The sequence below is a fragment of the Oncorhynchus nerka genome, linkage group LG13 (assembly GCF_034236695.1).
Source record: "Oncorhynchus nerka isolate Pitt River linkage group LG13, Oner_Uvic_2.0, whole genome shotgun sequence".
Taxonomy (NCBI): domain Eukaryota; kingdom Metazoa; phylum Chordata; class Actinopteri; order Salmoniformes; family Salmonidae; genus Oncorhynchus; species Oncorhynchus nerka.
Window position 1 is genome coordinate 28,005,154 of NC_088408.1, and position 13,213 is coordinate 28,018,366.

Sequence of the window (13,213 nt, forward strand, 5' to 3'; positions counted from 1 at the left end):
GTAGTGTGTACTGATGGTAGGCTTTGTTACTTTGGTCCCAGCTCTCTGCAGGTCATTCACTAGGTCCCCCTGTGTGGTTCTGGGATTTTTGCTCACCGTTCTTGTGATAATTTTGACCCCACGGGGTGAGATCTAGCGTGGAGCCCCAGATCGAGGGAGATTATCAGTGGTCTTGTATGTCTTCCATTTCCTAATAAATTGCTACCACAGTTGATTTCCTCAAACCAAGCTGCTTACCTATTGCAGATTCAGTCTTCCCAGCCTGGTGCAGGTCTACAATTTTGTTTCTGGTGTCCTTTGACAGCTCTTTGGTCTTGGTCATAGTGGAGTTTGGAGTGTGACTGTTTGAGGTTGTGGACAGGTGTATTTTATACTGATAACAAGTTCAAACAGGTGCCATTAATACAGGTAACGAGTGGAGGACAGAGGAGCCTCTTAAAGAAGAAGTTACAAGTCTGGGAGAGCCAGAAATCTTGCTTGTTTGTAGGTGACCAAATCCTACAACGTGATTTTTTTCTCATTTTGTCTGTCATAGTTAAAGTGTACCTATGATGAAAATTACAGGCCTCATCTTTTTAAGTGGGAGAACTTGCTCAATTGGTGGCTGACTAAATACTTTTTTGCCCCACTGTATATATGCATTCAGGTAATGAACTCATTATTATACATCAACATTTTAATATGATTACAATTGTTTGGCAATCATTCTTGAATTAGATTTACATTTTTTAAATAGTCTACTCTATTACCCTATACATCACATTAAATGACGAGATTAGATTGAAGTTTTTATATATATATATATATATATATTATTCATTTTTAAATCGGGAATAAATGAACTGTCACAAGTTATACTTCCCACTGTGTTTAATTTCTCATGGTTATAACATTGTAACATCTTCATTATTTTTAAGAAAAATAGTGTAGGTTTTCACATGGAATAATATAACTCTTGAAGCTCACATTAGGCCTAGGGCAATGTGGTAAAGTACTGTTGTTCCTTATCCACTTAAATGTTTTTATTTATTGTTTAATTTAAAAAATGAAAAAAACATTCTCTCGCTCCCCACACTTTTCTAGGGCAAATCCATTAAACAATTTTGACTGGCCTTAGATAGATTACATTTATTTTTTTCATAAACTCCCTAGTCCTTGCCGATGACAAGCATACCCATAACATGATGCAGCCACCACCATGCTCGAAAAAATTAAGAATGATACTTGGTGATGTGTTTGTGTGTTACCTCAGGCCACTACTTCACTATCACATATTTACAATGCAACATCCATGCGCATGTGTGTGTAGAGTGTGTCTTATGTGTATGCGCCTGCATGTCTCTTCACAGTCCCCGCTGTTCCATAAGATGTATTTTTCTTTTTTTAAATAAATGTTTTAATCGGATTCTACTGCTTGCATCAGTTACGTGATTTGGAATAGAGTTCCATGTAGCCATGCCTCTATGTAGTACTGTGCACCACCCATAATCTGTTCTGGACTTCGGACTGTAAAGAGAACTTTGGGGGCATGTCTTGTGGGGTATGCATGTGTGTCCGAGCTGTGTGCTAGTAGTTTAAATCAGACACCTCAGTACATTCAGCATATCAACACATACAAAAAAAGTAATGAAGTCGATCTCTCCTCCACCTTGAGCCTTACATGCATATTATTATGGTTAACTCTCTGTGTACATTTAAGGGCCAGTCGTGCTGCCCTGTTCTGAGCCAATTGTATTTTCCCCGAGGTCCCTTTTGTGTCACAAGACTGAACAGTACCCCAGGTGTGACAAAACTAGGGCCTGTAGGACCTGCCTTGTTGATAATGCTGTTAAGAAGGTAGAGTAGCACTTTTTTATGGACAGACTTTTCCCCATCTTAGCTACTGTTGTATCAACATGTTTTTACCATGACAGTTTACAATCCAGAGTCACTCCAAGCAGTTTAGTCACCTCAACTTGCTCAATTTCCACATTATTTATTACAAGATTCAGTTGAGGGTTTAGTGAATGATTTGTCCCAAATACAATGCTCTTAGTTTTTGAAATATTTAGTACTAATTTATTCCTTGCCACCCATTCTGAACCTAACTGCAGCTCTTTATTAAACGTTGCAGTGATTTCACTCGCTGTAGTAGCTGATGTGTATAGTGTTGAGTCATCCGCATACATAGACACACTGGCTTTACAAAATTCAAAATGACAATGCTTCATAATTTCATCAGTTATACTTGGATGTGTAGAATCAGCGTTTGTTGATGGCATGTCATGCCTAAGTTTGCTAATCTTGCGAATGAAAATCATTAAAGTAGTTGGCAATATCAGTGGGTTTTGTGATGAGACATCTGATACAATGAATGATGGAGCAGAGTTTGCCTTTTTGCCCCAAATTTAATTTAAAGGTGCTCCAAAGCTTTTTACTATCATTCTTTATGTAATTTTTTTTTGTTTCATAGTGTAGTCATTTCTTTTTATTCAGTTTAGTCACATGCTTTCTCAATATGCAGTATGTTTGCCAATCGGTTGTGCAGCCAGACCTATTTGTCATTGCTTTGCCTCATCCCTCTCAACCACATAATGTTTTTCCTAAATCAATCCACAGGGATTTAACAGTAATTTTCTTAATGGGTGGGTGCTTATTAGTAATTTCATAAAGTGTGTCAAGTGCAGTGTCTGGTTGCTCCTTATTACACACCACAGACCATAAATATTCTTTACATCAACAACATAGGAATCAATACAAAACTTGTATGACCACAAACATTAGATTAGGTCCATCCTTTGGACCTTTTGTTTTCCTAGACATGGCGACTATATTGTGATCACTACATCCAATGGATTTGGATAATGCTTTAAAAGCACATTTCTGCAGCAATAGTAAAGATGTGATCAATACATGATAATGATTTAATTCCTGTGCTGTTTGTAACTACCCTGGTCGGTTAACAGATAACCTGAACCAGGTTGCAGGCACTAGTTACAGTGTTGGATTTCCCCTAAAGATAATGGTTTGTATTCAGTACATACAATTTTTTTTAAATTGCCAAATTTATTGCAGTTTTACTTTTGTGCCTTATTGCAAACAGGATGAGTGTTTTAGAATCATTTTATTCTGTACAGGCTTCCTTCTGTTCATTCTGTCAATTAGGTTAGTATTGGGGAGGATAGGGATGCACTGACATGACATTATTGGCCGATACCGAAATCCAATATTTTCCTTGCCAAAAAAACTATACAGATATAAAACATTTTTGCTGCCTTTTAAGCATTCTAGTACAGTTAAATAGTTTACACACACAGCGATCTATGGCACTGAATCTCAGTGCAAGAGGCGGAACTACAGTCCCTGGTTCGAATCCAGGCTGTATCACATCCGGCCGTGATTGGGAGTATCAGCGTCGTCGGGTTTGGCCGGGGTAGGCCGTCAATGTAAAAAACAATTTGTTCTTAACTGACTTGCCTAGTTAAATAAAAGGTTACACACCAAAAAGTTATTTTGTTGGCATTTACGTGTGTCCCCATTACCAGTCAAATATAATCAAAATCTATTTATTTCACTAACTTGCTGTGTTGTTTTGTTGTTCAGTCGTTTCATTCTCAACCAGGATTTCATCATACATGTCAAGCAGTGGTTTTAGCTCTGTCTGTCCATGGCCTCTTCTATCGTGGGTCCTCTTCCTCGGTGCTCACTGTCACTGTGTCCGTTTCCATCTTATCCAGCTGTGTATGTAACATTTCACATAAACCCTGTTTCTTGTCTGCATCGAAGTAGCGGTCCTTGTACATAGCATCGACCATGGTGGCGACACAGTAAGAGGCTCAGAGAGAATGTCACCGAATCTCTTGTTCACAGTCAAGTACTTTTGTAAGTTTTAACCCCATGGTCTGTGTTGGCAGTTGTTGATCAGGAGTTTCAATGCCATGACAGAGGGTATCACGTTTCAACCATGTTCTCAAATGCCATTGAAATGGCGGCAGTGGTATGAGAACCAGCACATTCTTGAGCATGCAATATGCCTTTATCAGTATGAAATCCTCATCAACCCACTGTGCTGTCAGACTCAGCATGCTCATGGGGCTGGTCCAAATGTCAGTAGTGAAGCTAATAGCAGTGACGCCCATAGCAAGTAGCTCATAGATGCACAGTATTGTTGAAACGTACAACTCCGGTAGGGCAACATCTGAAAAATAGTGTGTATCGAGGCTCGACCAGACGGTGAAAGCCAACATCATCCACGACAGAGGACGGTTGATTGTCATGGGCAAAGAATTCCATTATCTTGGCATCAATGGACTTCACCTTTGAGTTGTCTCACTGAAATGTTCTTACTCTTTCAGATGACTGCTCAACTTCTTGTTTAATTGTTGGAAGTGTGCCCTTAGTACTTTTCTGTTTTTGTTCTGTGTAGTCATTACATTAGCATCATTTGTTCTGTGTAGCATCATTTTCTTTTTGTGATGTCATCACATCATCTACTTACGTTATATAGGTATGCACATCAGCTTTGACATCGGTTTTTCACATCGCCGTTAAACTAGACAGACATCAGGCCGATGCCAATGTTGGCATTTTTAGATAATATTGGCATATTCCGATATGCTCACCGATATATCGATAAGGGAGGAACTACAATGTTTTTGTTCCATCCTCAGTTTTTGTCTATCACAGCTATTAAACTCTGCAACTGTGGGGTTTCCTTCTTCTCCAGCAACTGAGTTAGGAAGGACGTCTGTATCAGGCTGTAACACAACAAAATGTGGAAAACGTCAAGAGGTGTGAATACTTTCTGAAGGCATTGTATGCGCAACTTCTCATGGGTTTCTCACTCTGCTGTGTCCACTGAGCCATTGGACCTGCCCCGCAACCCTCATTGGATAATGCTGAGCAGGCCTCTTGCTAGCTGTCACTCAAATGCAAGGGGCTGAAGCTTAATGGCTAGAACTAAAATTGCTAGGGGCTGGCCCACATGAGGGGAAATGTAGGGAATATGGCACAGCACAGCTTCAAGAAAAGTTGCTTTCAAACTATGGATTTTTTGGCCAATTGAGGTAAGACAGTAATTCTGCTAATAGATTACGCATGTATGAACTGCACATTGACACATCCTGTCCAAAGCGGGAGATTTAAAAAAACACTTTGTCACCAAAGTACCGGAGCGTGTCTTTAAAAGCATTTCTCTTCATTCCCTGCGACCCACTCCTGTCCAGGATCCAAACAACTCATCCATTCAGATGGCAGAAAACACTGAAGGACTAAACTACCCATTACTGTCGCTGCTCTGGTGATTATGACCAATCTAATCTTGTCTGTCGTAGTTATTGACCTTGGCTGTTCTGTTTGAGCTCACATTAGATTTTGGCCTATTCTATTCTGTGAGGTGTCCTATTTAACATGAAGGTACATCATTACCCATGCTGACAAAGTACAGCGGCACTGATGCCCTTCCCATAACTGCTGATAAAGTGGATTTCCCTGTTCAGGCCAGCAGCCAGTCATAAATATAGAGTGGAGACCCTGGTCAGTTGGTCATGGGAGTGGGTTCCCTCCTCTCTTCACTACTCAACAGAGCGCTGATGTGATGTGAGTAAGCACATTCGTCATAACCTGATAGAATTCATTAGGCAAACTAATTTCCACACTGTCAGAGACACCGAATTATGCGCCCGGCTACCAAATTATGGATTTTACATTTCCCAAAGCATATGCTTATTTATTGCTTTATATGAAATATGGTCTGGGGAAGGATATTACAGACTTCATTACTAGGGAAATTGTGAAAGGGGGAACTGTTGTTTCGGATGAACATGTACTTGAATGAACGTGACTGGAAGTGGGTAAAATGAGAATCAACCAAAATCCCTTAACACACACCTATTGCAAACCTAGTTCAACAACCTCATAAAAAAACATTGTGTCAGTTTAGGTACTTGGAGCTAGATGGCTGCATTCCCACGGGCCCCGGCATAGATCATTGCAGCGCGGTCAACATTTTTCATGGTGCATGCGGGCGGTCAGACAGACAACTTTGGGCTTAAAATATTTTGTTGTCGCCGCAGATTAGATTACACAGGATAGGTGCAGTGAAATGTTTTGTTTTACAGGGTCAGCCATAGTAGTACGACACCTCTGGAGCAAATTAGGATTAAGTGCCTTGCTCAAGGGCACAGACAGATTTCTCACCTTCTCGGCTCGGGTATTCAAACCAGCGACCTTTCGGTTACTGGCCCAATGCTCTAACCCAGTGGTTCCCAAACTTTTTATAGTCCCGTACCCATTCAAACATTCAACCTCCAGCTGGGTACACCCTCTAGCACTAGGGTCAGCGCACTCAAATGTGTTTTTTTGCCATCATTGTAAGCCTGCCACACACATTAATCAGAAGGGTATGCTTGAAAGGATGCACATAACAATGTTGGGTTGTATTGGAGAGTGTGAGTCTTAAATCATTTTCCACACACAGTCTGTGCCTGTATTTAGTGTTCATGCTAGTGTGAGCCGAGAATCCACTATCACATAGATACATGGTCGCAAAGGGCATCAGTGTCTTAACAGCGCGATTTACCAAAGCAGGATACTCTGAGTGCAGCCCAATCCAGAAATCTGTCAGTGGCTTCTGATAAAATTAAATTTTCACAGAACCGCTTGTTGCAATTTCGATGAGGCTCTCTTGTTCAGATATCGGTAAGTGGACTGGAGGCAGGGCATGAAAGGGATAACGAACCCAGTTTTGTTATCCGTGTCGGGAAAGTACTTGCATAATTGCGCGCCCAACTCACTCAGGTACTTTGCTATATCCCATTTGACATTGTCCGTAAGCTTGAGTTAATTTGCACAAAAAATAATAATGCAGACAGTGAAGAGCTCCAACTTCTTAAATCATAGCCTCAATTTTGTCCAGCACATTGAATAGCTGAGGAGAGTCCCTGTAATCCTAGATTCAGATCATTCAGTCGAGAAAAAACATCACCCAGATAGGCCATTCGTGTGAGAAATCATCATGCAAGTGGTCAGACAAGTAAAAATTATGGTCAGTAAAGAAAACTTTAAGCTCGTCTCTCAATTTAAACAAAAAAAATGTGTCAATACTTTGCCCCTTGATATCCAGCGCACGTTGGATATCAATGTTTGTTGTAAAATAATTACATGGTCGCTCCCCATATCATTGCATAGTGCAGAAAATACACAAGAGTTCAGTGGCCTTACTTTAATTTTTTTTCACTGTAGTGTCAGAAACGTCTTTCAAGCTGTCAGGCTTTCTCTTGGCAGCAAAAGCCTCTCAATGGATGCTGCAGTGTACCCAAATGACATCGGGGAGCAACTGCTTGCACGTGTTATCACTCCACTATGTCTCCCTGTCATGGTTTTTGCACCATCAGTACAGATACCAACACATCAAGCACCAAAGTCCATTTGATGTCACAAAGCTGTCCAGAACTTTAAAAATATAATCTCCTGTTGTCCTGGTTTCCAGAAGAGGTCTTCCTTAATTGACCCCCAATAAATGTAACGGACATATACCAGGAGCTGTGCCAGGCCCAACACGTCTGTTGACTCATCCAGCTGTAACAAATAGAGTTCACTGGCTTGTATGCAAAGCAGTAACTGTTTCAAAACATATCTTGCCATGTCACTGATGCGTCGTGAAACAGTGTTGTTTGATGAAGACATTGTCTGTATAGTTTTTTTTTGTCCTTTTCCCCCAGCATTGTCCCAGGAAGAATTTAGTCCGCCACAATAGTATGGGGCTTGCCTGTCCTAGCCACTCAGTAGCTCACCATAAGACACTTCTAGCACCTTCTTATTAATGGTATCTGTTGCTTTTATACATGTCTTACTTCTCGAAAGTCGTCTTAATTCTCGTTCAAAAAACTCCCGTAGCTTATTTTTAAAATTGCCATGTTTTGTTTCTAAATGTCTGGTTTCATCAAGTTGTGAGAAGTACTTCCGCACATATAACACACTGTGGCTGAGGAAAGTCACTACTTCCAATATAAGTGAACCCCAAATCAATGTAGTTCTCATCATATTTGCACCTCTTCGATGGTCCAACGCCCCGGTCTGTTGTTCGGTGCTTTCCCGGTTACGGGGGCAGTAGCTCTTTGACTGCATCAGATTCACAACTGTCAGTGTCCATGCTAGCTGAGCTAAAAACAAATGTAGAATTACTGATGCTAAGCATTGGATGTGCTCGTGGAAGCAGAACTACTTGTCGTCGACAGGTGCAGGTGTAGTACTGCTGGTAGTAGCAGTACTAACGTTACCAGTAGAGCTGGTATGTGTCTCTATGGACATGGGCCTTAGTTTCTTTTAACAATTTATCAATTTTCGAGCAAACGACATTATGTAGCTACGTTTGGCTACATATGGACCGTTTGTGGAATTCCCCCGAGAGAGTAACGGTTAATAGATTGGATGTTAATCATTTGACTAGGCTACCTGTATTTGACATTGTGTTGTTATTAGCTGAACACCAGATGGTTTAATGAAACGAGTGAAACGAGGTTGCTCAGGGGAGAAAAAAAAACTCACTCAAATGTATTTCCCCGTTGGAAAATATAAATGGACTGTTTGAAAATGTGAAGATTTTTTTTTGTCAAAGCATATAAATAAAAAAATATTTTTTTTTTCCAAATGTGAATCACATTTTTATTTGGCGTACCCCCAGCGGCATTATGCGTACCCCAGTTTGGGAATACATGCTCTAACCCCTAGGATGCCTTCTAGGCTACCTGCCACCACCCTATGTCATGACTAGGCTGCAGTGCAGTTCACCAGTGTGTGGAAACAAATATTTATAAATGGAAAGAAGTGGAGGGCACTCAACCAACGTGAGTAGAGGTGCCTTTTCAATAAATATTGATAACCCATTTATTTGTCTCTGCCTGCAAATCTTCCAGCGCCTAAAGGGTAGGCTATGCAAAACATAAGAAAAAGTGCAAGTGTCTGCTCTCATCAATCTTGCTGCTTCAAGTTCAGTAGCCATACCTCTCCTAATTGGGCGTGCGAGATCAGGCGAGTGTCTGTTATCTATTAAATAGACTGGGATATATGCATGGCCAGAGAAGCACGGGGCAGTTATTTTCTAAGAAAATGAACTTCCTAAATATGATTAAGCTATAATTTAGTAGGGCTGGGACGATTCCAGTAGTTGCAATAATCGTTAGTATCATGGCATGGAAACAAAACACAAAGCCATATTTATCAGCCCTAATGTTGGAAACAAACATTATGTTGTCATAGAGTCACATGTATTTATTTTCCAAGTTATAGCACACAATATTGTATAGGTCTGGGAATTGCCAGGGATCTCACGATCTTATCATGATACTTAGGTGCCGATGCGATATGTATTGTGATGACAATACTGTGATTTTATTGAGATTCTGTGTTTCAAACATACTGCTCACCAAATGTCTGCTGCAGAGGGAAGAGAGAGGAAAAAACTAGTTTTGGGCCTCCAGAGTGTTGCAGTGGTCTAAGGCAATGCATCACAGTGCTAGCTGTGCCACTAGAGATCCTGGTTCGAGTCCAGGCTTTGTCGCAGCCGGCCGCGACCGGGAGACCCATGGGGCGGCGCACAATTGGCCCAGCGTCACCCGGGTTAGGGAGGGTTTGGCTGGCAGGGATGTTCTTGTCCCATTGCTCACTAGCGACTCCTGTGGCGGGCCGGGCACAGTGCATGCTGACAGTCGCCAAATGTACGGTGTTTCCACCGACACATTGGTGTGGCCGGCTTCCGGGTTAAGCGGGCATTGTGTCAAGAAGCAGTGCAGCTTGGCTGGGTTGTGTTTTGGAGGATGCACGGCTCACGACCTTCGCCTCCCGTCCGTACGGGAATTGCAGCGATGGGACAAGACTAACTACCAATTGGATACCACGAAATTGAGAAGAAAAAAGGGCAACAAAAAAACTAACAAAATGATACAAAACAATAAAATATATAAAAATAAAATAAGAAAAACTTCTGATATAGCCCAGTAATACAGATAGCCTGTATTATGATATAAATGGGCCACATGAAAAACTCTGATAATTTAACCTATTTCTTGGGTTCATTTTGCTCATTGTGATATTGCCTATAGGGTGTAAAATCGCTGGAACCATGACTGCCAAACGAGCTGCGTCACATATGGCTAAAATAAAATGTGGGGGACTGTGGTCAGGCTCGGGACCAGCTCTTGCGGGAGTCAGTCAGTACTTCAGTCACTATAGGGTTCCGCTCTAGTCAGCTGCTTTGTGGAATACTGACACAGCAGCTTGGTCCATCTGAACCACAGTAACCAACAGCCACTCTCCTCTCTCTTACACAGGAAACACAGTAATACCAGCTCACTGACTAACAATACCGTATATGAGAGTAATTAAATTGGTAATACAATGTTACTTTACCCAGACTTCAACATTTGAATGATATGAAACAGACAAACTGTCTAATGTATTATTAGATGTTAGAAATCATGAAAAGCAAGATAAAAATATATTCTAAATACTTTAGGATTCTATACTAACATTACTTCAATGTGCACATTTATAATCACAAAATAAACATGTCTATTACCTCACTATTGTGTCCTCTCAGGTTGAAGTTGATCCTCTGTGGGGTAGTCCGATCCCTTCTGCAGTGGCTGGATGTGAACGTTACCCCGACAACCCCTCTCCCATTCCCTGTGGCAAGCCAGCCCTCCTCATAGTAGCGCCGCCGGCACACCGGCTTCTCCTTCTCGCTCTTGGGTACCCGGCCCTTCCATGACAGGCAGAGTATGTTGGAGTCGCTGCACAGGACGGGGCCATGCTCCACTGCGGCGAACATGCCTGCCGACCGCAACTCGTTCCACGATGAGGTAAAAGAATCCTGTAGGTCGCGCCTTTTGATAAGGATGGTAGTCCAGCTATGAGCGCTTCCACTCCGCTGCAGGCAAACTCGTGTCGGCGCCGTGGAACAGACGCTGCATATTATTTGACGTTTTGGTAGTCTATCTAGGTGTTTGTTCCCATATGTTTTTAAGAAAATAGTCTGATCAGTTGTTGATCACTAAATTATCTAAATAACATGGTTGGCCAGTGGTGATTTCGTAGAAGATTGCATAAAAGTTCAAAGGCACACATTCAGGTCATTTCGATTTGTTAAATCAGTAAGTCCTGTCAATGTGATACTGACTCCATGAGTATTGACCAGAGGTGAAAGATTAAAGTATTGGTCTATACATTGCGTACTACCAAATGTTATCCATGAACACATTTTTTTACTTAACACAAAGTGGAATTTTATAACTACAGTAGATCCGATCACAGGATAAGAAAACCTATTTTCCTTTGTTTGCAGTCAAAGCCAACTAACCTAACAACTTAACAAACCTCCTCCAACAACTTTGAACTATGCAATAAGTTTAAAAAACATTCATTCTTGGAGCCTTGATTAGCTCTGTAAGAAACAAATTTGTTGAGTGCATGTCAAAAGGCAAATGTCAGAGCACTAAAAAAAACTCATAGAATGCAGGCATCAAATCTCAATTCCAAACCATCCATTGCTTCAATCTGGAGCATCCGATTATTCTGAATATGGTCCAATTCGGTGTGGCATCACTGCTGAACCAAACACCTGTTCTCCATGCGATGTATGAAATGGGACTCCTCACATCAGGGCTGTAATCATGAGTCCAAAACAAAATGTGTTGCAACTAAAACGAGAGTTTCTATTGGGCCCTCCCTGTTACGTTTGCGTCCGTTTAATAAACGTTTTGCAAAAGACTTGGTGTAATGAATAAACCCCAGCTGTCAACCCCAACCCGTGGGAGTGCTGCTTCTCCCAGCAAAATCATTATGTCACCCAGCTTGCCTTCCAATCTATGTCGGGGATCCCGTCAAGGAGTGCTGTGAAAAAGGGAGAAAAATAAACATTTTATATAGAGTGATCAAGGAGAAGATCAAGGAGAACTGATACCCCTGAGAAAACACAGCAGCAATAAATATGCCAAGACCAGCCCGAATGCGCCGTTTGTGTTCACATTGTTGAGACTCAGAGAGAAATCTGAGAGAGAAATCAACAACGCGAGAATGCATGGCGAATGGTCATAAAGACCACGACGCAAAAGAAAGGACAATAAAATACTACAAATATTGTTCGGCTGTGATCTGTGAAGCAACTCGATGGGAGGCACAACATTGGAGCCTTCCATTGTCAAACGTATTGGCCATCCCGTTCGGTTTACAAATCATTGATTCAGACTATGTTAATATATATTGATACAGCAGCTAGTTAACAGCTCAGTGCCATAATTATCCAAACATAGCTATTCGATTTCCAATAAATAGCATACACTTATAAACCACTGCTAACTAACGTTAGTTTCCAGAATCAAGTTGGTTTAGCACCATAAATTGGGGTTATTTCTTTATAAGCAAGTATTTGATACTTTGGTATTTTGGCAGCACAGCCCAATCAGTGACGTTAGCTAACCTTAGCGAATAACGGGCTAAATAACCGTGACCATATAATAATATCAGTCCATTCGGCTAAATATTGGCACAATTTGCATTAGCCAGCTAGCAATTTAGCAGCTTATTTACTGCATACCTAAAGCGGGTAACTAAATGATTAAGTACCTAGTTAACTAGAAAGCCACAGACAGAAATACCGGCATTGTCCCATTTGATCTGGACATTTTACAAATCACAAAACTAGCTAGCTAGCTAACGTTACCAACCACTAGCATCGGCATCTTCACTGTAAATTGGTTGGCTAGCTAGTTAGCTTACGTTAGCTAGTCAGTAGCCCGATAGAAAACTAGCTAGCTAGTCGTTTTGTTTTGAAAAGACACGTTTGTGTGGCTAATTGCAAAAACAGCAAGGGAGTAGGTATCATTGTCAGTATGCTAAAATCATGTGAGACCTAACGTCAATATCGCTGGATAAATATCAATGGACAATGAGAAACCGCTTACCTCTCGTCTCCCTTCCCTTCCCTTGTCTTGTGTTGTTGCTGAATGTACAGGGCAGGGCCTGTGCTGGGGCGCGTTCAGTAGGACGCAACGTTTTGGAACGTTCAGATAGAAATAGGCTATGTAGAACAAATAGGCCTCTGACACGTAGTGGCACATAGAATTGGGAATGAAAATAATGGAATGTTCATTAACCTTCTTATGAAATAATAGAATGTTCATTAACCTTCTTATGACGGGATAAAGTTCAGCCATTTTGGTCAGGAAGTTGGTCAAAC

The 13,213-nt window shown here is 41.2% G+C and overlaps 1 protein-coding gene across 1 annotated transcript in view; it reads right to left on the minus strand.

Moving 5' to 3' along the window:
• The window catches only part of tulp4a (TUB like protein 4a), a 53,701-nt gene extending 42,809 nt beyond the window's left edge, over positions 1 to 10,892 (minus strand). Inside the window, 1 exon segment of the mRNA XM_065026306.1 lies at positions 10,556 to 10,892. Within this exon segment, the coding sequence (XP_064882378.1) occupies positions 10,556 to 10,807 (252 nt within the window). The 5' untranslated portion in view covers positions 10,808 to 10,892.
• Positions 10,893 to 13,213: the final 2,321 nt, after the last annotated feature.